The sequence below is a fragment of the Trachypithecus francoisi genome, unplaced genomic scaffold (genome assembly GCF_009764315.1).
Source record: "Trachypithecus francoisi isolate TF-2019V2 unplaced genomic scaffold, Tfra_2.0 Lachesis_group0, whole genome shotgun sequence".
Classification (NCBI taxonomy): Eukaryota; Metazoa; Chordata; class Mammalia; order Primates; family Cercopithecidae; genus Trachypithecus; species Trachypithecus francoisi.
In genome coordinates this window covers 90,988,718-91,016,382 of record NW_022681453.1, presented here as the reverse complement: position 1 = coordinate 91,016,382, position 27,665 = coordinate 90,988,718, and the positions used below count along the sequence as shown (strand labels likewise).

At 39.1% G+C, this 27,665-nt stretch overlaps 1 protein-coding gene across 1 annotated transcript; it reads left to right on the top strand.

Moving 5' to 3' along the window:
* Positions 1–10,314: 10,314 nt before the first annotated feature.
* On the top strand, positions 10,315–11,298 carry LOC117076752 (olfactory receptor 5H8-like). The gene is given in 1 exon segment (XM_033200589.1): positions 10,315–11,298. A coding segment is annotated over 1 exon segment (930 nt). The 5' UTR covers positions 10,315–10,335; the 3' UTR covers positions 11,266–11,298.
* Positions 11,299–27,665: the final 16,367 nt, after the last annotated feature.

Here is a 27,665-nt window from a genome sequence, read left to right as displayed (position 1 = left end):
TTCTGAAGTCTGTAATCCCCTGTGGAACAATTTGAACTTTTCATACATGTCCAATCCTACAACGCCCAGTAGAACCGCTAACGTTGTCCTTAAGGGGATCCTCAAGCTCTCTTGGGGCAATTTCGGTTCTCCACTTTTTCCTGTTTTGGCAAAAGTGTACAGTTGTACAATTAGTTGACTCTGGTGTTCAAGGAAAATTTGTACACATGTTTCTTCAACTTAGGAAATGAAGCCTCTGAAATGAATCAGTGTGCCAGGATTGCTACCTACGTTTTTGTCATTTTAGTGCTATAATTGTGTTTATTTCTACTTTAGAAAACCTACCACTTTTAAAGGAGCTCCACAATTTCTTCCAAGATATGGGTAAGAGTAAAATGTTTTCTATAGTATTTATTATTCTTTAGGTAGAAAGTTTAAAATTTGTTTGATAATAATTTAAGATTAGGTTTACAAGACGTTACAATAGGCAGATAATGGAAAGTATTAGTGAATTATCTGCATACATTATTTTTACAATTAAAGTCTGTTCCCTAATTCTCTAGTAGTTAGAAAATAAAAATAATAATAAAGCCTGAACAAGCAAAATAGCTGTAATACTGATTTGCTCCCTTCAATGATGTTTTATTACCTTGTTAACCTCACTATAGTGACTTTATAAGGTAAGTTTTGGTGAACCAGAAAAACTTAAAACTGAGTTTAAAGAATCAATTATGGGGCGGAGCAAGATGGCCGAATAGGAACAGCTCCAGTCTCCAACTCCCAGCGCAAGCGACACAGAAGACCGGTGATTTCTGCATTTTCAACTGAGGTACTGGGGTCATCTCTCTAGGGAGTGCCGGACAATCGGTGCTGGTCAGCTGCTGCAGCCTGACCAGCGTGAGCTGAAGCAGGGCGAGGCATCGCCTCACCTGGAAGCGCAAGGGGGAAGGGAATCCCTTTTCCTAGCCAGGGGAACTGAGACACACAACACCTGGAAAATCGGGTAACTCCCACCCCAATACTGCGCTTTAAGGAAACAGGCACACCAGGAGAATATATCCCACACCTGGCCGGGAGGGTCCCACGCCCACGGAGCCTCCCTCACTGCTAACACAGCCGTCTGCGGCGATCTATCCGCAAGGCAGCAGCGAGGCTGGGGGAGGGGCGCCCGCCATTGCTGAGGCTTAAGTAGGTAAACAAAGCCGCTGGGAAGCTCGAACTGGGTGGAGCTCACAGCAGCTCAAGGAAACCTGCCTGTCTCTGTAGACTCCACCTCTGCGGACAGCGCACAGCTGCAGTCCATTAGGGGAAAGAGCAGGGCCGGTGCAGACGCGAACGACTCTGTCTGACAGCTTTGGGGAGAGCCGTGGATCTCCCAACGCGGAGGTTGAGATCTGAGAACGGACAGACTGCCTGCTCAGGTGGGTCCCTGACCCCTGAGTAGCCTAGCTGGGAGACATCCCCCACTAGGGGCAGTCTGACACCCCACACCTCACAGGGTGGAGTCACCCCTGAGAGAAACTTCCAAAGGAAGAATCAGACAGGTACACTCGCTGTTCAGCAATATTCTATCTTCGGCAACCTCTGCTGCTGATACCCAGGCAAACAGGGTCTGGAGTGGACCTCAAGCAATCTCCAACAGACCAACAGACAGTCCTTCTGACTGTCAGACGGAAAACTATCAAACAGGAAGGACACCTATACCAAAACCCCATCAGTACGTCACCATCATCAAAGACCAGAGACAGATAAAACCACAAAGATGGGGAAAAGCAGGGCAGAAAAGCTGGAAATTCAAAAAATAAGAGCGCATCTCCCCCTGCAAAGGAGCGCAGCCCATCGCCAGCAACGGATCAAAGCTGGTCAGAGAATGACTTTGACGAGATGAGAGAAGAAGGCTTCAGTCCATCAAACTTCTCAGAGCTAAAGGAGGAATTACGTACCCAGCGCAAAGAAACTAAAAATCTTGAAAAAAAAGTGGAAGAATTGACAGCTAGACTAATTAATGCAGAGAAGATCATAAACGAAATGACAGAGATGAAAACCATGACACGAGAAATACGTGACAAATGCACAAGCTTCAGTAACCGACTCGATCAACTGGAAGAAAGAGTATCAGCGATTGAGGATCAAATGAATGAAATGAAGCGAGAAGAGAAACCAAAAGAAAAAAGAAGAAAAAGAAATGAACAAAGCCTGCAAGAAGTATGGGATTATGTAAAAAGACCAAATCTACGTCTGATTGGGGTGCCTGAAAGTGAGGGGGAAAATGGAACCAAGTTGGAAAACACTCTTCAGGATATCATCCAGGAGAACTTCCCCAACCTAGTAGGGCAGGCCAACATTCAAATTCAGGAAATACAGAGAACGCCACAAAGATACTCCTCCAGAAGAGCAACTCCAAGACACATAATTGCCAGATTCACCAAAGTTGAAATGAAGGAAAAAATTAAGGGCAGCCAGAGAGAAAGGTCGGGTTACCCACAAAGGGAAGCCCATCAGACTAACAGCAGATCTCGGCAGAAACTCTACAAGCCAGAAGAGAGTGGGGGCCAATATTCAACGTTCTTAAAGAAAAGAATTTTCAACCCAGAATTTCATATCCAGCCAAACTAAGCTTCATCAGTGAAGGAGAAATAAAATCCTTTACAGATAAGCAAATGCTTAGAGATTTTGTCACCACCAGGCCTGCCTTACAAGAGACCCTGAAGGAAGCCCAACATGGAAAGGAACAACCGGTACCAGCCATTGCAAAAACATGCCAAAATGTAAAGACCATCGAGGCTAGGAAGAAACTGCATCAACTAAGCAGCAAAATAACAGTTAATATCATAATGACAGGATCAAGTTCACACATAACAATATTAACCTTAAATGTCAATGGACTAAATGCTCCAATTAAAAGACACAGACTGGCAAACTGGATAAAGAGTCAAGACCCATCAGTCTGCTGTATTCAGGAGACCCATCTCACATGCAGAGACATACATAGGCTCAAAATAAAGGGATGGAGGAAGATCTACCAAGCAAATGGAGAACAAAAAAAAGCAGGGGTTGCAATCCTAGTCTCTGATAAAACAGACTTTAACCATCAAAGATCAAAAGAGACAAAGAAGGCCATTACATAATGGTAAAGGGATCAATTCAACAGGAAGAGCTAACTCTCCTAAATATATATGCACCCAATACAGGAGCACCCAGATTCATAAAGCAAGTCCTTAGAGACCTACAAAGAGACTTAGACTCCCATACAATAATAATGGGAGACTTCAACACTCCACTGTCAACATTAGACAGATCAACGAGACAGAAAGTAACAAGGATATCCAGGAATTGAACTCATCTCTGCACCAAGCGGACCTAATAGACATCTATAGAACTCTCCACCCCAAATCAACAGAATATACATTCTTCTCAGCACCACATCGCACTTATTCCAAAATTGACCACATAATTGGAAGTAAAGCACTCCTCAGCAAATGTACAAGAACAGAAATTATAACAAACTGTCTCTCAGACCACAGTGCAATCAAACTAGAACTCAGGACTAAGAAACTCAATCAAAACCGCTCAACTACATGGAAACTGAACAACCTGCTCCTGAATGACTACTGGGTACATAACGAAATGAAAGCAGAAATAAAGATGTTCTTTGAAACCAATGAGAACAAAGATACAACATACCAGAATCTCTGGGACACATTTAAAGCAGTGTGTAGAGGGAATTTATAGCACTAAATGCCCACAAGAGAAAGCAGGAGAGATCTAAAATTGACACTCTAACATCACAATTAAAAGAACTAGAGAGGCAAGAGCAAACACATTCAAAAGCTAGCAGAAGGCAAGAAATAACTAAGATCAGAGCAGAACTGAAGGAGATAGAGACACAAAAAACCCTCCAAAAAATCAATGAATCCAGGAGTTGGTTTTTTGAAAAGATCAACAAAATTGACAGACCGCTAGCAAGACTAATAAAGAAAAAAGAGAGAGGAATCAAATAGACGCAATAAAAAATGATAAAGGGGATATCCACCGACCCCACAGAAATACAAACAACCATCAGAGAATACTATAAATGCCTCTACGCAAATCAACTAGAAAATCTAGAAGAAATGGATAATTTCCTGGACACTTACACTCTCCCAAGACTAAACCAGGAAGAAGTTGAATCCCTGAATAGACCAATAGCAGGCTCTGAAATTGAGGCAACAATTAATAGCCTACCCACCAAAAAAGTCCAGGACCAGATGGATTCACAGCTGAATTCTACCAGAGGTACAAGGAGGAGCTGGTACCATTCCTTCTGAAACTATTCAATCAATAGAAAAAGAGGGAATCCTCCCTAACTCTTTTATGAGGCCAACATCATCCTGATACCAAAGCCTGGCAGAGACACAACAAAAAAAGAGAATTTTAGACCAATATCCCTGATGAACATCGATGCAAAAATCCTCAATAAAATACTGGCAAACCGGATTCAGCAGCACATCAAAAAGCTTATCCACCATGATCAAGTGGGCTTCATCCCTGGGATGCAAGGCTGGTTCAACATTCGCAAATCAATAAACGTAATCCAGCATATAAACAGAACCAAAGACAAGAACCACATGATTATCTCAATAGATGCAGAAAAGGCTTTTGACAAAATTCAACAGCCCTTTATGCTAAAAACGCTCAATAAATTCGGTATTGATGGAACGTACCTCAAAATAATAAGAGCTATTTATGACAAACCCACAGCTAATATCATACTGAATGGGCAAAAACTGGAAAAATTCCCTTTGAAAACTGGCACAAGACAGGGATGCCCTCTCTCACCACTCCTATTCAACATAGTGTTGGAAGTTCTGGCTAGGGCAATCAGGCAAGAGAAAGAAATCAAGGGTATCCAGTTAGGAAAAGAAGAAGTCAAATTGTCCCTGTTTGCAGATGACATGATTGTATATTTAGAAAACCCCATTGTCTCAGCCCAAAATCTCCTTAAGCTGATAAGCAACTTCAGCAAAGTCTCAGGATACAAAATTAATGTGCAAAAATCACAAGCATTCTTATACACCAGTAACAGACAAGCGAGAGCCAATCAGGAATGAACTTCCATTCACAATTGCTTCAAAGAGAATAAAATACCTAGGAATCCAGCTTACAAGGGATGTAAAGGACCTCTTCAAGGAGAACTACAAACCACTGCTCAGTGAAATCAAAGAGGACACAACAAATGGAAGAACATACCATGCTCATGGATAGGAAGAATCAATATCGTGAAAATGGCCATACTGCCCAAGGTGATTTATAGATTCAATGCCATCCCCATCAAGCTACCAATGACTTTCTTCACAGAATTGGAAAAAACTCTTTAAAGTTCATATGGAACCAAAAAAGAGCCCGCATTGCCAAGACAATCCTAAGTCAAAAGGACAAAGCTGGAGGCGTCACGCTACCTGACTTCAAACTATACTACAAGGCTACAGTAACCAAAACAGCATGGTACTGGTACCACAACAGAGATATAGACCAATGGAACAGAACAGAGTCCTCAGAAATAATACCACACATCTACAGCCATCTGATCTTTGACAAACCTGAGAGAACAAGAAATGGGGAAAGGATTCCCTATTTAATAAATGGTGCTGGGAAAATTGGCTAGCCATAAGTAGAAAGCTGAAACTGGATCCTTTCCTTACCCTTATACGAAAATTAATTCAAGATGGATTAGAGACTTAAATGTTAGACCTAATACCATAAAAACCCTAGAAGAAAATCTAGGTAGTACCATTCAGGACATAGGCATGGGCAAGGACTTCATGTCTAAAACACCAAAAGCAACGGCAGCAAAAGCAAAAATTGACACTGGGATCTAATTAAACTAAAGAGCTTTTGCACAGCAAAAGAAACTACCATCAGAGTGAACAGGCAACCTACAGAATGGGGAAAATTTTTGCAACCTACTCATCTGACAAAGGGCTAATATCCAGAATCTACAAGAACTCAAACAAATATACAAGAAAAAAAAACAACCCCATCAAAAAGTGGGGAAAGGATATGAACAGACATTTCTCAAAAGAAGACATCCATACAGCCAACAGACACATGAAAAAATGCTCATCATCACTCGCCATCAGAGAAATGCAAATCGAAACCACAATGAGATACCATCTCACACCAGTTAGAATGGCAATCATTAAGAAGTCAGGAAACAACAGGTGTTGGAGAGGATGTGGAGAAATAGGAACACTTTTACACTGTTGGTGGGATTGTAAACTAGTTCAACCATTATGGAAAACAGTATGGCGATTCCTCAAGGATCTAGAACTAGATGTACCATATGACCCAGCCATCCCCTACTGGGTATATACCCAAAGGATTATAAATTACTCTACTACAAAGACACATGCACACGTATGTATTGCGGCACTATTCACAATAGCAAAGACTTGGAATCAACCCAAATGTCCATCTGTGACAGACTGGATTAAGAAAATGTGGCACATATACACCATGGAATACTATGCAGCCATCAAAAAGGATGAGTTTGCGTCCTTTGTAGGGACATGGATGCAGCTGGAAACCATCATTCTTAGCAAACTATCACAAGAAGAGAAAACCAAACACCGCATGTTCTCACTCATAGGTGGGAACTGAACAATGAGATCACTTGGACTCGGGAAGGGGAACATCACACACTGGGGCCTATCATGGGTAGGGGGGAGGAGGGAGGGATTGCATTGGGGAGTTATACATGATATAAACGTCATGCACATGTACCCTAGAACTTAAAGTATAATAAAAAAAAAAGAATCAATTATAATGATCACTATATAAGATATTGTTTTGTTGATTCTGATAAAATAACCTATTGTTTAATTAAATACATATTATGATTAAAATTTTTAAGGTGTCACTTAAATACTTAGCTTTTTACCCACTTTTGAAAATAATTTCATTGAGTATTTATATTTATATATGTGCAGAAAATACATATAAATGCAGAAAAATGTCCCTCCAATGCTTTTTCCATATTTATGACTTAAAAAGTATCCACACACAAATAGAATTTGAGATTTTCAATTATTTTTCTATTGAGATTGCGTGAATGGAGCCCAAGTTAATTTAATTAATTCCAAATTAAAATACATCTGAAATTATTGTTGTTGGCTATGTATATAGCCTGTTTCAGGTTGCAGTCTTGGCTCAATATTATCTTGCTACAAAAAAATTGTTGCAGAAGAAAGAGATCTCAAGTAAAGGCAGCAGAATTCCTAAAGTCAGTTCTAACCACTAGAATAACAAAGACAAAGTAACTTATATATAGAAAAAACTTTTAGACAGTGCTAGTGTATCTATGAACAACACAAAGTTTGTAAGTAAAATTTAAAATTGGATCTTGTTTTCATACAAAAAGTCCACAGGAAACTAAAGTTCAAATTTTGAGTAACAGTAAAGAAAAGTTTCCTAGAATTCACATCTAATTCACATCTTTTAATGAACTTTAGGGTTAAAACATCTATTTACCCCCAATCCTCTGTCTTTCTCCGATACTTCCTTTCTTCCTATTATTTGGCTTTCCAACACTCAGCTTTCCGGTATCTTTTCTGCTTCTCTTGTCTTTTCTACATTCATTCATATATGCCTTTTTTGTTCTCTACTGTTCTCTCTTTTATTTTCTTTTCACTACCCAGATTTTCTTTTCCACTTCTCTGCTTCCTTTCCTCCTCTTCCTGCCTTCCTTTCTTCTCCTTACTTTTGAAAACTTTTATTAAAAAGGCTTATAGAAAACATCTATTTTTAAGTTCAGGGGTACATGTGCAGGTTCGTTACATAGGTAAATTTGTGTCATTTGGGTTTGTTGTAGAGATTATTTCATCGCCCAGGTATTAAGCCTAGTACCCATTAGTTATTATATTTTTCCAGATCCTCTCCCTTCTGTAACCCTCCACCCTCCAACAGGCCACAGTGTGTGTTATTCCCCTCTATGTGTCCATGTGTTCTCATGAATTAGCTCCCACTTATATGTGAGAATATGCAGTATTTGGTTTTTGGTTCCTGTGTTAGTTTACTAAGGATAACGGCCTCCATTTCCATCCATGTCACTGCAAAGGACATGATCTCCTTCTTTTTCATGGCTGCATAGTATTCCATCATGTATATGTATCATATTTTCTTTATCCAGTCTATCATTGATGGGCTGGATTCCATCATTGATTCCATGTCTTTGATATTGTGAACAGTGCTGCAGTGAACATACATATGCATGTGTCTTTATAGTAGAATAATTTATATTCCTTTGGGTATATACTCAGTAATGGGATTGTTAGGTTGAATGGTATTTCTGTCTTTAGGTTTTTGAGTAATCACCACTATGTCTTCAATAATGGTTGGACTAACTTATTTACATTTCTCCAACAGTAGGCAAATGGAAAATGTTGTTTGCGTTACTTGGAGTGCTGTAGTTCATTCACCTCACTGTTGTGCCATTTGTTTCCCATTCACTTCTTATTTTTTTCTGGCTTCAATTCTATCAGCAAATGCAAACTGCTCTCACTGAAGCCACTAAAAATCTCTAATTTCCACAATCAGTGATCTCTCTTCATATTTAGTCCAACCAGAGCATTTCTTTTGGCATTTTGCCCTGTACTTTGTCCTTCTTGAGTATATTTCCTCTCTTTATGTCTACAGTATTCAGCTCTCCAGTTTCCCTCCTGCTTCTTTGATCACTCTGCTCAATATTTTTTTCTGATATCACCCTTGTCTCTTTGTTTGAGCCAGGACTCTTGGTTGCATTGGGCAATGAGTTTATTGAATGGAAAGCTATCTAAAATAGAAATGCCAGGGAAGTTGGAAGAATGAGCTGTAAAAATGGGCAGGAACAGAATGAAGTAAGACAGCCAGTCAACAGCCAAATCATGTCCCAACACTAGCTCAACAAAAGCTCCCGCTGTCATGGTTTAAATTTCAAATGCCACAGCTCACACTGTCAGTTCCATTGTTGTGTGTGGATGCTTTTGTAAGGGTCTTGATATTGCTGCTTTGGCTGCTTTTGCATCACAAGTTCTCTTTGATCACTGTTCCTTTGTTTTCCACCTTCCAAATTCCAAATCTATGTTGATGGGTTTGGCTGGCCAAACCTAGTCAGGTAGCCTCATTCTAGGTGCAAGAAGGATGGAAAAGTAAGTTTCTAACTCTAGAATGGGTAGTATTCTCTCTCGGCCACCAAGATTAATGTGGTAGAAAAGAGGACCAGGGGCTGGCCATCTAATAAATGACCTGTAAAGTGGATACACTTTATAACCTGTTTAATATAATTTTAGTTGTATTCCCTCTCTGTTCCTCTTTTATGTTTGATACACTCTCCAATGCATAGGACATCTGCAACCCCCAATGCCTCTCATATCATTATTTTTATTAAGTTCTAGTAGAGTCACATTTCTAAGTACATCTCACCTGGATGTTCAAAGAATGCTCCTTCCCCATATCTGCCAATGAACCTGAGTTCTCAATCTCATTTTGAATCACCAAATGACTCCTCTTAATTTCAGTGACTACCCTCTTCCCATCTAATATGTCATGGAGCCCTGGTGACTCTACATTCTGAATTCTTTTCAATCTATTTCTTTGTCTTCCTCATCACTTCCTTATCACACATGAAGTAGGTACTTTGCATTCATTTGAATCACATGAATAGCATTTTCTTAAAAATACATATTCCTAGACCTCATTCTTGAACTACAGAATTGAATAGTAATTCCTCATATTCTGTATTTTGGTAAGAAAGTTCCCCCAGACAATTCTGATATGTAATCTGGCTTGGGATTCCTTTGCAATAGAAACAGTTTCCTGATTAGTATCTCTGACTGCAGGTTCCCTTCCTTGCAGCCTGTTTTCTATAACACCAATTATTTAACTTAAAATACATCTTACATGCCACCATCTGTCTTAAAATTTTAAATTCATGACTATTTCCTGAAGAATACAGTTCAAAGTCCTTCACATGGCTTTTAACTCATTTTGTGTTTCTGACCTTACAAAGATCTTTTCCCTTGACCTTGTATCCATGTCTTAGACACAGAAATTTTGTACCGTACTCAAGTGTCCACATAAATTAATCACATCCATAGACTGCCTCTCTTTTTGCGTAAATATATTTATTCATGCACATTCTATAAACTCAAATAATTGCATTTTTCCACCTCTTCAATTCCCCTACTATAGTTTTCATCAGCACAGTGTAATAAATACACAGAGGACATTCTGATGAGTGTATGATTTTATTTTAACTCCTCTAGTATTCACTTTATAAATCCTTATTGAATATTCTTTTTATGCTTATTTCAGTTCACTCAGGGTACATCCAATGAGGACATGGATGAGGAAAATGCAACATTGCTGACAGAGTTTCTTCTCACAGGACTTACCTATCAATCAGAGTGGAAAATATCCCTATTCCTGGCATTCCTAATAATATATCTCATCACCATCATGGGAAATCTTGGTCTGATTGCTGTCATCTGGAAAGACTCTCACCTTCACATTCCAATGTACTTATTCCTTGGGAGTTTAGCCTTTGCGGATGCTTGGTTATCATCCTCAGTGACCCCTAAGATGCTGACCAGCTTCTTCACTAAGAGTATGACGATTTCTCTCTCTGAATGCAAGATACAATTTTTTTTCTTTGGAATCAGTGCAACCACAGAATGTTTTCTCTTGGCAACAATGGCGTATGATCGCTATGTAGCCATATGCAAACCTTTACTTTATCCAGTGATTATGACCAATGGACTATGCATCTGGCTATTAGTCTTGTCATTTATAGGTGGCTTTCTTCATGCCTTAATTCATGAAGGCATTTTATTCAGATTAACCTTCTGTAATTCTAACATAATACATCACTTTTACTGTGACATTATCCCATTGTTAAAGATTTATTGTACTGACACTTCTATTAATTTTTTAATGCTTTTTATTTTGTCTGGTTCAATACAGGTATTCACTATTTTGACTGTTCTTGTCTCTTATGCATTTGTCCTCTTTACAATCTTAAAAAAAAAGTAGGTCAAAGGCATAAGGAAAGCCTTTTCCACCTGTGGAGCCCATCTCTTCTCTGTCTGTTTATACTATGGCCCCCTTCTCTTCATGTATGTGGGCCCTGCGTCTCCACAAGCAGATGATCAAGATATGGTGGAGTCTCTATTTTACACTGTCATCATTCCTTTCTTAAATCCCATTATCTACAGCCTGAGAAATAAGCAAGTCATAGATTCACTGACAAAAACATTAAAAGGAAATGTTTAGATCTCATACTGGAATGTATTCTCTTTTTATTTAAAGTCACATAATCATGCAGGCTAGGTGTCAGTATATGTCAGTGTATGTTTAAAGTTTTTTGCAATTACAATTGTCCTAACTTTTTAATGACTCGTGTCATTAGTATCTAATAAATTCCTTAAGATATTTGTATATATTATTGAAAAGCATACCAGAAAATTTTGTCAACTGTTCATGACATACTAGAATAATTAGAGCAGAAAAAAATAAAAGCATTTTACATGTTTCTTGCTCTTCAATGTGGCTTTATAAATGGATCAAGTGCTACAATAGTAGATCCTCTAATAACAAGTTGAGTATGATGTCTTTGTTACTAATACAGGTTTATAAACTGGAGATTCATAGCACACTTCCTCCATAGAACAAGTTTGTGTTTGCATGAACCCAAGCAAATCTCACGAATTCAGCTAACCATCATGAAATGCTTTTTTCCACTTTATTGGGAAATGGTTAATTTCTTTTCTTGTAGAGATTCAATTCACATATTATAGACGGAAATGAACAGAAATAGGAAACTATGAGAGGATTCTCTTAGTTCAGTGTGCTTCTGTGAGTGAGGAGAGGCCAGTTGCCTCTCCGTGTTTGTGATGCCTTCTAAGAACTTTTCCAACTGTGTTTATATGTTTGTTGGCAATCTGAAAACCTTTACTAATTTGGAGTGCTAACAGATTAGACTAAATAATTAAGTTGAGATGAGTGCAGAGAAATAAAATAGAAGTGGCAGAATAAGAATTGAATGGTCTTAATTTTCCCTGAATTAAAAAAAAAGGAAGCTTGTAAGATCAAGAAATCGGTGATATTTATAGGTTATTGTAATGTTCCCTTGTCAATGAGTGACTTTATGCATTTGCAGGGACTTGGATGGAGCTGGAGGCCATTATCCTTAGCAAACTAACACAGGAAGAGAAAAACAAGTAACACATGTTCTCACTTACAAGTGGGGACTTCAGATGAGAACTTCATACTACAAAAGTACAGCTAGGCCAGCCTGGGCAACATAGCAAGACCCCATCTCTAAAAAAATATTTAAAACTAGCCAGGCATGGTTGTGTGCACCTGTGGTCTCAGCAACTTGGGAGGCTGAGGCAGGAAGATCCCTTGAGTCCAGAAGGTGGAGGCTGCAGTGAGCAATGATCATGCCACTGCATTCCAGCCCGGGCAACAGAGTGAGACACTGTTTCAGGGAAAAAAGTACAGATAAAATTATTATGTATTATGTCGTACTGCACAGAGGGTGATAGAAAAGACATGAAAGTGAACAAGGGTTTGAATATTCTATTGCTGAAAAGTCCTTGATAGCTTTCCTCAAATTCAATGCTCTTTAAATATGAGAGATTCATCTTCAGGTCATCCTTGCCTTTATTCTCTCCACACTTGAAATTCTGTGAGTTCATGCTGGTACCACTCAGGTCCCCACCCCAAAACATACTCAGCTGTGTGTTTTGCAAACTCAAGTTTCTTATCTTTTTCATCTGTCTCTTACTGTCTTACCTTCCAAGCACTGCAGCCAGATAATTTTTCATAAACAAGACTCTCATTGAATCATATCCCTTTTCAATAACCTTTAATGGATTGTCATTACTACCAGATTACATGCATATAAGGTATATGTTCCTAGAACTGAATATAGTTGTGTACTGTATAATGACATCTTGATTGCATATGGGGTGGTGGTACCATAAGATTACAATGGAGCTGAAAAATTCCTATCACCTAGTGACATCATAGCCATCATTATGTCACAGTACAACACATTACTCATGTGTTTGTGGTGATGTTGGTGTATACAAATCTACTACACTATCAGTCATACAAAAGTATAGCTCATATATTTATGTACCATCCATAATACTTGATAGTGACAATAAGCAACTGTTAGTGGTTTATATATTTATTATACTATTAATAATTATTTTAGAGTATGCACCTTCTAATTATATAAAAAAGTTAACTATAAAACAGTCTCAGGCAGGTCCTTCAGGATATATTCCAGAAGAAGGCATCATTGTCATAGGAGATGAGAGCTACATACATGTTATTTCCCCTAAAGACCTTCCAGTGGCACAAGATGTGAAGGTGGAAGACAGTGATATTCATGATCTCGACCCTAACTAGGCCTAAGCTCATGTGTGTGTTTGTGTCTTAGCTTTTAATAAAACGTTTTAAAAATACAAAATTAAATAAAAATTCTAAAAATAGAAAAAAGCTTATAGAATAGAATATAAAGAAAAATATTGTTGTATAGCTGTACAACATGTTTGCCTTTACGCTTAGTACTATTACAAAGAAGTCAAAAAGTTTTTAAAAGTTTAAAAGTTTATAAGGTAAAAACATTACAGTAAGCTCAGTTAATTTAATTTTGAAGAAAGAAAAAGCTTTGAACTAAATTTAAGGTAGCCTACATGTACAGTGTTTATAAAGTAAAGTCCACAGTGGTGGACAGAAATGTCCTAGGTCTTCACGTTAACTCATCACTTACTCACTGACCCACCCAGAACTACTTCCAATCCTGCAAGCTCCGATTATGGTAAGTTGTACAATTTTTAAATTTTATGTCTTTTTTTACTCTACCTTTTCTATGTGTGGATATATTTAGATATACAAACCATTGTATTACAATTTCCTACTGTATTCAGTATAGTAACATGATGTGCAGGTTTGTAGCCCAGAGCAATATGTGACACCATATAGCCTAGGTGTGTGTACTATACCATCTAGATTTTTTGTAAGTATGTTCTAGGATGTTTTCACAATGACAAAATCACTTACTTCTTGCAAGAACACTATAGGATGTAATCAAAATGACAAATTTCTCAGAATGTATTCCCATCATGAAGCGATGCATGACTGCATGTAGCTATCCATGTTTAATTGTTAATTTGTATGTACAGATTTTTTGATATATACGTAGATACACGTACACATAAAATACATAAATATAGAATCTAAATAAATAAGTGTGTATATACAGTCATCCTTCTGTATCCCTGGGTCTTCTGGATCTGTGGGGGATCTAGCACTGCCCTCGGATACAAAAATTTATGGGTGCTCAAGTCCCTAATATCAAATGGCATAGCATTTTGCATATAACCTCTGCAAATCCCCATATGTACTTTAAATCATATCTAGATTACTTAAAATCACTAGATAAATAGTTGTTATACTGTATTGTTTAGCAAATAGTGACCAAAACCAACAGTCTGTACATATTTAGTAAATACACAATTATTTTTTCTCAAATAGTTTTGATCCACAATTGTTTGAATCCACAAATGAAGAACCAACAGATACAGAGGGCCAACTATATGTGTGTGTGTGTTTATAGATGATAGATAGATCTTTGTAACATTGCATTTGCTCACCCTGACATTGAGTTCCTTTCCAATGAAACCTTGGTTTAACTGGAGTCTCCTTCTCTACAGTTATCCTAATGGAATCTGTGTTGTAGTCAAAATCAGTTACTGAGAGACTTCTGGACACACTTTAGTCTCTCAGGTACATGCTTTTCTCAGATAGGTCCATCCACAGAGAAACTTTCCTCCCCTGACTGCGTCCATCCTCATTTACAATTGAAATGGCACTCTTTCTTCAAGACCTATCTCAAATGTTCCTACTAACTCATTTGAAATATTTAGCAATTTTTTTCTTCTTTTTAGGCCAAAATTGTCCTTGCATAGTATTTATTTTTGAACCAAAGGATCTTGTAGATTACAATATATAGTCTTACTACTCTTTCTGTATTTTGCAGGGTGTAGACAGTGGCTTATTCACATAAGGGCCTAAATAAGTATTTATGAAATATTTGCGAAATTAAAATGAAACTGACAGCACAAATTCCTAGAATGCAGTAAGAATGCATCAGTCTTTTTTAACCTTGATATGAGCCCAAGGAGATTACTGAGCCTGGGATGTCTGCTGCATGGCAACTTGCCTTATGCTCCTTCATGACAATTGAAAATATTATACACCTAAGTAAATATTTATATTCTTACTTCTAGGATTGGTTTCTGTCATAGAGTAGGAGAAAGTATCAAGGAGAAGCTGTTCAGTTAGATGTTTCATATAAAGGATAAAATATATAAATATTTAAAATATTATTCTACATTTGTGGACATCCAGTTAACAAAATCATCTACTCTCTTTTTGTTCCCCCAAGGAATCCCCCCAATCTCCAGGAAACAGAGTGAATGGAACACTTCAACTGCCGTTACTCCTTCCCTTAGAGGATCCATGTTATTACATGTGTCTGTAGCTTTTCTAAAAATTTTTATTGCTCTGTAATATTTTCATTGTACTGATGGTTTCCTGTGAATTATCTGTCTTTTGTCCATTGTTATAACTCAAAGATTAGACTGGTAATGTGAGCATCTGATGTCCATTTTTTTCACCATTTTAAAGGTCTCGTTCCCTGATTGGCCTTTCTCTTCAATGAGAAGGTAGATATCAAGCTATGAGTATGTGGCAAGGTGTGTAGCAGGTTAAGTCATATTTTATGTTGGATGAGTATGAAAGAGGTCCTCTCAGAAACTCAGACTTCTAAAGCCTTTTTCTTGTAAATGTCTAGTCTACACGTACTTGTTCTCTAGTTTGTTCCTGAATATAATTCCAACTATTTTATGTCTTCCTGACACAAATTATTTCTTTATAATCTTTTTTGTCATTTTGTCATTTCAAAAGATGTTAGGAAAGAGTTAAAATATACATCTGTTATAAGTTATACTCCAAGTCTGAAGACCTGAGAACCAGGAGTGCTGAGGGCAGGAGAAAATCAGTGTGCCAGCTCAGTCAGCCAGAGAGCAAATCTGACCTGCCCCTGTCTTTTTATGCCACTCAGGCCCTAAATAAATTGACTGATACCCTCCCACACTGAGGAGAGCCATCTGCTTTGCTCAGTCCACCAATTCAAACGAAGTATCTGCTAGAAATACCCCCACAGACACACCCAGAAATAAGGTTTAACTAGATATCTGGGCATCTCTGGCTTTGTTAAGTTGATGCATAAAATCATCCCCTGGCACCACTTGTCAATGCATCTTCCCCAGGATTGGAGGTAAAGATCTTTGTTAATATTTACTCTTTCCTTTAATATCTGGGAACTAAAATACTATGATGCAAAATTAACAATAGTTTACAACTGTGATATAAAGTCAATACATCTTATGTTACATGATAAAGAAATAATAGAAGGAAGAAGGCCGGGTGCGGTGGCTCATGCCTGTAATCCCAGCACTTTGGGAGGCTGAGGCAGGTGGATCATGAGGTCAGGAGATCGAGACCATCCTGGCTAACATGGTGAAACTCTGTCTCTACTAAAAAAAAAAAAAAAAAAAAAAAAAAAAAAAAATTAGCTGGGTGTGGTGCCGCACACCTGTAGTCCCAGCTACTTGGGAGGCTGAGGCAGGAGAACGGTGTGAACCTGGGAGGCGGAGCTTGCAGTGAGCCAAGATCGTGCCACTGCACTCCAGCCTGGGTGACAGAGCGAAACTCCATCTCAAAAAAAAAAAAAAAAAAAAAAAAGAAAGAAAGAAATAATAGAAGAAAGAAAACAAGGACTTTTATTATATATATGCACAAACATAAATGCACTCAAAACAAACAGAAAATACTCATGCCAATTACATTCTTTATTTCTGTAACTGTTCATGTGGTCGAAGCTGGTATATATAACCTTCTTCCATTACCCATACTTCATTCTAATTGCTTTTAGTAAGCACGTCAGCTGGTCATGGTTCTTCACTTGGTATAGTGACCCAAATCTCAACCACCCTAGCCAGCACAGTCACTTCTTTTTTTTTTTTGCCTAGGAATTCAGAGAAATGATGAACCTAAAGTGGCCAGGTGGTGGTATGAACTTTCAGTTTGGTGAAATCATTGTTCTGTGTCTTAGTAGAACATTCCTTCCTCTGGAACTAAGACCTCTAAGCCAGGAGAAAAATAAGGTCAGGGAACCAGAAGCACAAATTTTGCAAACAAGATCATTAGGGCTAGTAGTGAGTGACCTCACTCTCATTTTCACCAGTTCCTTTCCTGGGCCCAAGCATCCTATGATAGAAACAGCACCATATATTGGATTCTAATTCAGAGCATGTACAGAGTTTTGGAAAACTTTGTCCCAGCCCTGTCAGGTACTGCCACATCTCTGATGTGACAATACCATGCTGTTACTCGGTCTTCAAAAAGCCATTTACTTTTTTCATCAAATTAGTGGCTTTGGGATAGTAGAGAACATGGCAAGCCTAGTGTATTCCAAGAGTATGGGTTCAATGTTTCACCTCTTTTGCTGTGAAGTGAGTTCCTTGACCAAAAGCAATGCTGTATGAAATACCATGAGGTGTGTAAGTTCTTTGTAAGTCCAAGGACAGTGGTTTGACAAAAATATTGGTGTACGGGAGGCAAATGTGTATCCAAAGCAAGTAGCTTTTTTTTTTTTTTTGAGATAGAGTTTCACTCTCATTGCCCAGGCTGGAGTGCAATGGCGCGATCTTGGCTAACTGCAACCTCCGCCTACTGGGTTGAAGCAATTCTCCTGCCTCTGCCTCCTGCGTAGCTGGGATTACAGGTATGTACCACCATGCCCAGCTAATTTTGTATTTTTAGTAGAGATGGGATTTCTCCATGTTGGTCAGGTTGGTCTTGAACTCCTGACCTCAGGTGATCTGTCCCCCTCAGCCTCCCAAAGTGCTGGGATTATAGGCGTGAGCCACTGCGCCAGGCTGCAGGCAGCTTTTTTAGTAACAACAAAACACTGGCTCTTCCTTTTTGGGAGTGGTCTAATGTAATCAGCCTGGCATCAGGTAGCTGGCTGATCACCCTGGTGAATGGTGGCAAATTAATGACTCTGTTGATATCCATTGCTAGGAAATTAGGCACTCAGCAGTGACCATGTCCAGTACAAACTTGGTGAGTGAAAGTCCATGTTTCTGAGACCTTGTCTATCCTTCATTCCTGCCCACCATGGCCACTGTGTTCATGAGTCCATTGAGTTTGATGGGGGTGGATGGAGAAAGTGGATTTCTGATGTCCACAGAATACATCATTCTATTAATATGATTGCCATCCGTCTCTGTTGGGGTCATCCTTTGGTTGGAATTCACAGAGCATACAAATATTTATATATTTTTTGCCACTTCAGAGATGTCTATCCACATACCTCTTTCCCAAATTTCCTTGTTACCAAATTTCCAATTATTCCTCTTCCATGTTCCTGAGCATCCAACCAAACCACTGGCTACATCCCACAAGCCAATGTATAATCACAAGTCTTACTATTTCTCCTTCCAAGAAAAGTAAATGACCAAGTGCACCACTCTACGTTCTGTACAATGAGAGGATTTCCCTTCATCATGCTCTTTCCGAGATGTCCTAGAAAGGGTATCCAGTGATGCAGCTGTGCACTTTCTGGGGTGTCTGTGTATCCTGTAGAAATGTCTGTATCCAGGCTCCAGTCTTCTCTTCCTCTTTCAAACTCTCCAGAGAACACCTCAGGAGTTCATTGGTGCAAGCAATGGAGAGAGAAGGCAGTGTAGCAGAAGTGGGGACCATGTACATTTGGGCCATTTTTTAAGTAATATACTATTATCCTCAGAGCCTGCTTAGACCCAATTGTGTATATACCACTGCTGTCTGATGTTAGAGTGTTGCTGTGTATGCTCAGCTTTACAACTTATTGGGTCAGAAAACACTCCATTCATGATTTGCAGCTCATGTCACATAGTAAATTGGTGGTCCATAGTGAAGTGTCCAGTCTCTACTAATGCCCAGCCAGTAGCAGAACAGGAGCTGTTTCTCAAAAGAATGGTTATCTGTGAAGGATGGCAAGGCTTTGCTTCAAAACTCAAAGGGCTTGTGCTGTGATTCATCAGTAGAGGCACATAAACGTCTCCAGACAGCATCCCTTTCTGCCTCTGACCCTTCTAGCACCATTAGGTGGTCAAGAGGCAGAGCATCTTCCACAGCAGCCCAGACCTATTATAGAGCTTTTCCTTTCATGTACTTTTTTCAAAACTAACAGCTTTTCGGGTCACTAGGTAAGTGGAATAAAGTAAGAGAACCAAATGGGCCATATGTTAAATTTAGAATCCAAAAGGGCCCAGTAGAATATGTTGCTCTCATTTGATTGTAGGAAGAGCCAGATTTCACTCTAAAAGGGATATCTTCACATGTTTCACACCACTGGAGCGCTGGAAATTTTACCAAGGTAGAAGTCTCCTGATTTTTGTCGGATTAATTTCCCGTCCTTTGTTAAGACGAACATCTTACCAATAGGTCCAGAGTAGTCACTATTCTTGCTCATTAGGTACCATCAGCATAATGTCATCAGTGTAATGAATCAGTGTGATACCTTGTTGAAGGTAGGCAATCATGAAGAAATATTTACACATTCCATATCTGTTAAAAGACTTGTATTCAGAATATATGAAGACTTCTCAAAACTAAATAATAAAACAAATAATTTAACTGAAATATAAACAAAAGGATTACGAAGACACTTCACTAATGAAAACGAACAGATGTCATATAAGGACAGGAAAGGATACTCACTATCATTAGTTACCAGGGAAATGCAAATTAAAACCACAATGAGATGCCATGACCCAATAATTTAAAAGACCAAAATTGAAAAGACTACCTATTGTCGGTGCAGCACTACAGTGCTTTTGTACTCACAGGCAACAAAATGAGTTAGGAGGTAATTATACAAAATTTAAGAGGGCAATACATTCAAGTCAAGTTTTGGTCATGTTAAAAGCTACCTCTGCACATCACGCTGCTTGTTCCGCACTTCTGCAGAGGTTTCACATTGACTCCTCTTTATTATTTTCCTCTGCTTCTTTGTCTTTCACTAGCAAAATCTTAAGAAAGGAGAATAATTGATTAATGAGTCTACCATAAAACATGCCCTATGCTTTCTCCCAGGATCTTGCCAGCCATAACCCCAGTTTAGATTGAACATTTTTAGGAACATTTTTTATTGTAGAGATAGTTACATATCATTATTCATTTATAAAATCTTAATGTCACAAATGAGTAAACTAAGTTTTATTTTTCTAAGTGAATGTTCGCTGAATGTTGTCAAAGATAAAAATGCGAATCTAAACATGTTACCACTATACTTACAATTTCTCCACAGTTTTCCTTTCTTGGTATAAAGAACAAAGTCCCTGACCTAGCTCCCAAGTGCTATGCGGTCCCACTCACACTACCTTCCTGGCTTCATCTGGCTCCTCCCTGCTTCTCTCTCTGATTGTCAGCCACGTTTATAATTTTTTGTTTCTCAATGATCTAGCCTCTCTGATAATCTAAGTCCTCAATGATAAAGGTCCTGTGGATAGCAGGCATCACTTTGTTAGACAAGAAGATTCTGAGCCCCATGCCAGAACTACTGAAACCAAATATGCATTTTAACAAGATCTCCAAAATATGTACAGGAATTGAAATCTGGGGAACAGAGACCTAGGCCACCTCCCTCTGTGGTCTTTGTTTTCTCTTTCTCTTTGATCTTTGCTAATAAGATTTTTCACAGATTTCAACTCAAAGTTGGGAACTAGTGATACGTGGAATTTAATTGGCAGTTTTCATGAGGACACTTTCATTTGGAGTTGGCTCCTTAGGGTAATCTAGACTTTTGGCCTTATTAAAATCATGATTTCATTAACTCAGACAAGACCACCTAATCAAAGACCACAGGGAAAGGAATATTATATATAATCTGAGGTGTGTGTGTATATATATATATATATATATATGGTAGAAAATAGTGGCACAAAGTGCAATTTCAGTTTCAATTGTTAAACTAGACCTGTATACAATGACTTGATGTTCTTGATGTTTATGGTTTCAAAGTCTATAATGCCCTGTGGGACAGCCTGGACTTCTTATACACATTCAAATCTATAGTGCACAGTAATGCAACTTAACTTGCCCTAAAGGGAAATCTTGGGTGCTATTGGAGGAATTTCAGTCCTCTACTCCTTCCTCTTCCATCAAAAGCACATGGTAGTACATGCAATTGGTTGATTCTTCCATTTAAAGCAAATTTATATAAATGACATTTTTCTGAATATGAAAAATGAAGCCTCCATAGCAAACTTATATACAAAGAAGTGCTACCTGTGTTATTGTCATTCCTGTGCTGTTGTATTTTTTTCTGCTTTAGAAAATCTAATACTTTTAAAGGATTTCCACAATTTCTTTCAAGATATGGGTAAGTCAGAAATGATTTATATAATATTTGTTATTCTTTACATATAATATTGAAAATGCTGTTTAATTTATAGTAAATTTAGATTGGGTTTACAAGATGCCAAAATAGCCAGATGTAAGATGCCAAAGCTATTAGTGAATTATCTATTTTATTTTCATGAACTAAAATCTGAATATGCAAAATAGCTGCAAAGGTAAATTAATTTCTCTAATTATATTTTCTCACCTGTTACTTTCACTATAATGACTTTATAAGAGATGTGGTGGTGAACTAGAACTGTAAACAATTTAAAACTGGGTTTAAAGACTTGGGTCCTAATGCTTCTTATATGGAAATCTTTCTGATGACTTTATAAAAAGACTCATTCTGTATCATAAATCACAACTCTGGTTAACACTTTTAGCTAAGTCATTGAAATAGTAACTCTTTTATCCTTCCATCCGCTTCTTACTATTATTTTATTGATTATTTAATATATAGTGGAAAATATGCAGAAAATACACCTTCACTACTCCAATACTACTTCCAGTATTTATGATATAATAAGTAATCCCAAACAAAATGAATGAAATAATTCTCAATTATTTACTGATTTGGGATTATGTGGAAGAAACCTATTCCAAATAAAAATACATTTAACAACTGAAATTCTCAGCACTGCTTATTATATCCTGAGTAAGATTCAAGGCTTTGGCTCAACTTCATTTTGCTAAAAAAAAATGTGAGAGAAAAAGTTGCTTTCCAGTAAAACAGCAGAATTACTAGAAAAAGTCTGTTTTAATCATTGCAACGATAACTTTTTAAATATGGAAAGAACTTTCAGATAATGCTAATATATTAATAAACAACTTGAAGCTTGTAAAGTAAAACTTAAAATCAGATCTCCTTTTTATATACAAATTCTGTTCAGAAAATAAGGTTTGAAATTTTAATTAAAAGAGAAGAAAAGATTCCCAGATTGACACTTGAACACCGAAGTTAGTGATACAGGAGCTACAAAGAAATTATTTAGGCAGACAGGATAAAGGAGTCCTGGGCAAGGCTTCCCTTTCAATAAAAAGCAGCCCCCAAACCATTTCTTTTCTAACAAAGAGCAGCCTGAAATATCAAGCTGCGAACTTAGATAAGCAACCTAGAAGCTTGCATAGGTAAATGCTGGCAGCTGTGCCCATAGGAATAGGCTACCTAGGGGCCAGGCATGTTCAGCATGGAGGCTCCACCTTCCCTTTGCTTTTCTTTGTCACCACGTGTGCAGTCAGGGAGTAGGCAACATGGTGCCAGCCAGGTAGAGAACCTATATACATAGTAAAAGATTAGGGTGGGGAGGCCAGCTTCTTAGAGGGCTATCCAAACAGCACGCCTGGCCTGACCAATCTCGTGCCCTGTGTAAATCAGATGCTGCCTCCTCAAGCTCATCTATAAAACCCTGTGCACTTAACCGTGAAACTGGCAACCCATTTTTCTCCAGGACCGCTCTCTGCACAGAGAGCTCTTCTCTTTCTTTTGCCTACTAAACTTCTGCTCTTAACTTCACACTAGTGTGTCCGTGTCCTTGATTTCCTTGGCATGAGGCAACGAACCTCAGATATTACCCCAGACAAACAATGCCGTTTCATTAGGGTAAATATTTATCTTCAAGCCTTTGAGACTTTCCATTTTGTTCCACTTCAGTCTTTCTCTGGTACTTCCTCTCTCCCTCTCTGGCTTGTCTTTCGTGCACTTTTCCATTTACGACCCCATAATTCTCTGCTTATTTCTCTGTTCTCCATCTTGTTTTCTTTTCACCTGCCCAAATTCTCTTTCCACTTCTCTTTCTCCTTTAAATGTGTTCCTCTCCTCTCTTCTTTTGAAAACTTTTATTAAATTGTTCTATGGGAAATTCTTTTTTACATTTGTCTATGGGCAGTGAAAACATTCTCCACATTTCATGGAGAATTCCAACCATTCTCCACATTTCATGGAGCATTCTGGAGCATTTTCCATTGTTTCCCATTTATTTTGAATTACTCTCTGACCTTAACTCTGACACAAGTGCTCTACTAACATCACCAAAAATCTTTTAATTTTCACACTCAAAGATCTCTGCTCATTCTTTGTCTTGCTATAACTTTTTTTTTTTTTTTTTTTTGGCATTTAGCCCTGTACTATACTTTGTCCTTCTTGAGTATCCTTCCCTCTTTATGTCTACAACTCTCAGCTTTCCGGTTTCCCTCCTGCTTCTCTGATCACTTCCTTCAGTATCCTTTTCTGGTCTCTTTCTTGTCTCTCTTTTGTTTGAGCCAGGACTCTCAGTTACAACAGGAAGTGAATTTATTACGTGGAAATCTGTCTAAAATAGAAATGCTAAGGAGGTTGGAGGATCAGCTGGAAAAATAGGCAGAAACAGAAGGAAGCGGGACAGTCAGTCAACAGCTGAACCCATGTTCCAACACCAGCTGGATGAGGACTGTTCTTACTGCTGCTGAACTTGGGTGCCACAGCCTCCACTGCTGATGCCACTGTTGCCAAACTCAAGGATGCATTAGCTGGAGTCTTGTCATTGCTGCCTTTGCTACCAAATTCTCTTTTGTTCCTGTACCTTTATCTTCCCTCTCCAAATTGCAAAACTATAGAGGGTTGGTTTTTAAACCGTCTTTGCAGAAATGATAACAGTAAGAAAATTATGGCAGTAAAAGAGATCTGATCTAATCCACCTCCTATTATGCCTTTCCCTTAATTATTCCTGGGCTTTTGGGCTGAACTCACTTGGACAGGCATTTAGTTTATAGTTTAAATGATAACAGGCCTTCCCCAAAACTCAACAAGCTTTGTAAAGCTAATGAAAGGCCTTCAGGTTGGGGGAGGAAAGGAACCGGAATCCTCCTAAGGTTTAGACATAAAGGATTGCCAACCATTCCTGCAAATAATAGCAGTATTGTAGACTGGTCTTTTGAGATATCTTTTCGAAAATAATAGCAGTATTGTAGACTGGCCTTTTGAGATACTTTTCAGGTTTTTTTGCATGTCTGACACCCATGGCTCCACCTGGACCCACCAACCCATCTCCTGTGGCCCCACCCAGAGTGATTCAGTGCACAGGAGGACAGCTTCAAATCCCCACGATTTCATCTCTGACCCAACAAATCAGCAGTAAGCACTCATTACCTGGTCATCCCCACTCCTTCCCCCAAACTGCCATTGAAAAACACCTAACTACAGGCCTTTGGGGAGATTCATCTGGGTACTAACTTTGTCTCCCACGTGGTATAGCTGGCCTGATGCCACCTTTCTTTACTGCAATGCCATCTTCTCTGTGAATTACTTTTGTTTGTGCAGCAAGCAAGAAGAACCCCTCTGGCAGTTACAATTTGACTGGCCAAACTCAGATCAAGTGTTTCACTCTAGGTGCAAGATAAACGTGAAAGTGTGTTTATAGCTCTCTGGTTTCTAGAATGGGTGGTGACTTCTTCCCACCACCAAGACACATGTAGAAGAAAAGGGGATGGCTAACAATTCTAATAAATGAGGCATATACATATTATCACCCCTGTAATACAACTTCCTTGAGTTTTTCCTTCCTCTTTGTGTACTCTCCAATTCCTAGGTCTTCCATAATGATGCCTTCATTTACTCCAAACCGAGTCATCATTTCTAGTAAGTTCCAGTAGACTCATACTACTAAGTTCATCTGACAGGGATATTCAGATGATTCTCTGTTTGAAATTCTTGTTCCCGTGCTATAAAGAAATAGCACTGGAGCAAAAATTTAATTTATTTAGTAAGGGCATTTTTACTTCCTGCAGAAAGGGTACACTCACCAGCAGTTTTGCCACAAGAGTACAACAAAGGAGACGCGTCCTTACGCATCCACCCTACTGCTGTGTCCGGTTTCCATTAGCTGGAACAGGACCTCACATTCTGTATTTGTCCCAATTAGCTAGCAACTTAGAACCTTTTAAAAGAGGCAAAGGTAGAGGAGAACAAACAAAGCAAGAAGTAATTTGTTGAATGTTGAGAAAGGTAAAAACACTTTTAAATAAGGAAGAGGAACAAGCTATGACCTAATGCTTGCTTGGACCAGTATAAGCATGCCAGGGCAAATATTTAGGCTAAACTGTGGGAGCTAAGAACATAAAGTACCTTGATTGCTTTATTACGGCTAGCAGATATTTAAGAATGTTAGCACGGGTCTTTGAATACATTTTGCTTCTAAGAGAAGTTAGTATTTATTCCTAATTAGACGGGGAGGAAAGTCTTTGAAGAGGAACCTCTACTTTACTTTTTACATTCTCCTTCCACAAATTTGCCATTACATCTGAGCTCTCAATCTGCATTTTTGATGGCCATCTGCCCAGCCCATATAATTCCATTCTCCTTCACTTGTCACCCCTACATATCCAAAATGTCATTAAGTCCTTATGATACTACATTTGAAATTCTTTTGAATCTATTGCCTTGTCCTCCTTATCACCCCAAAAGTCACACAGGACTAAGCACTTTGCATGCATTTGAGTCACTTGGGGAGCATGTTAAAAATGGAGACTTTTAGGCCTTATTGTTGAACTACTATTTGTACAGTAATACCTTATAATCTATATTTTGCACAAAAAAGGTACCCAGTTTATTCTGATATGTAATCTTGTTTGAGACACATTGGACGATAGTAACTAAGTTTCCTTTTTACTGTCCCTGATTCCAGTTTCCCTTTCCTGAAGCCTATTTGGCACAGTAAAAGGTATTTAATTTTTTTAAATTTAGGTTTTACCAAGGTGGCCAACTAGATGCAGCCGAAGTGCTGCTCCCACCAGAAGAGACAATGATTTCAACTACACCAACATAATTTGAACAGATTATTTGCAGAGAAAATGCCAAATATGGATACAGAAAAGCTGCAGTTGCTGAGGCTGAAGAGGGAGGGAGCTGGGAACTCCTCATGGGATGCCTGAACATTATAACTGGTTCCCAGCCCTGAACAGCACCGGAGGAAGGGGTAAGTGAGGGGACTAGAGGACTGACCACTCTCACCACAAACCTCTGGGATCCTACTACAGGGGACCCACACCCCTAGGTTGTGTGAGCTGGCAAGCGGGATCTCTCAGAGATTAGATGTAGCAGAGCACAGGTTAGCTCCAGCAGAGTCCAGTCATAAAAGCCCACCAGCCAGGGCTGCCTGTCTGCCTCCGAGAAAGTCTAGCCCCAGGTAAGCACTGGGAGAGAGCAAGGCCTGCTTCCCCATGGGCCTGGGACACATCTGTTCTGCAGGCCTGACTGAGCACCAGACTCCCAGAGCCCCTGCCTGGCCGCCCTGAAGGAGCAGGTACAAACGGCAACCTCCGCTACCCAGTCTGGATGCTTTGCTCCACCTGAGTGCGTTCCAGCTGGGAGCCATTGCCATCCTGCACCACACCTGGAATCCAACCCTGAGCATCCGAAGGAGGGAGCTGACAACCGTTCCAAGCACCCCAAGGATGTGGCCTGTGGCTCAGGAGTGCCAAGGTGGAATCTGGGCTTTGCACTGGAATGGGGGAGGATCACACACTCTCAGACTGAGAGGACTGAGTTGCATAGATTCGACGGCTGGTGTGGGACCTAGCTGTGTCTGCCTCCACAGAGCTGGTCCGGTAAGGGTGGGGCCTATCTCCCTACCTGGCCTCTCCCTAAAGGAACCCCGTGGCCTGAAAGACTTAACAATGACAACAACAACAAAAAATCATAGGCACAGTGCCAGCAATTGGAGGTGACTCCCCAAGGCCCACGAGCAGACCTGGCGAGGGGATCACAGCTCTCCCCTTGCACCACAGAACAGATTTTAAAAAACCGTGAAGATACACAAAGGAACTGCATGACTAAGAGCCTATTTACTGTCCATTGCCTTCAGGCGCCATCTGCTGGATCACATCCCTAACTACACCACCAAAAATCATTACTAATTCTCCCTCCCAGAGAAACCAAGAGCAAGAATTTAACAACAGAGATCTTATTCAGAGCCTTAGCCCTCTGAAAACTTCCAGAAACTAAACCACTAACTATACTCGGTTTATACCAAAATTAAAGGAATATCACCACTTCCAGAGGATAAACAGTTAGTACATGAACTCTGGCAATTCAAAAAGCCAGAATGTCCCCTTACCTCCAAATGACCTTACTATCTCCCCAGCAATGATTCTTAACTAGCCTGAATTGT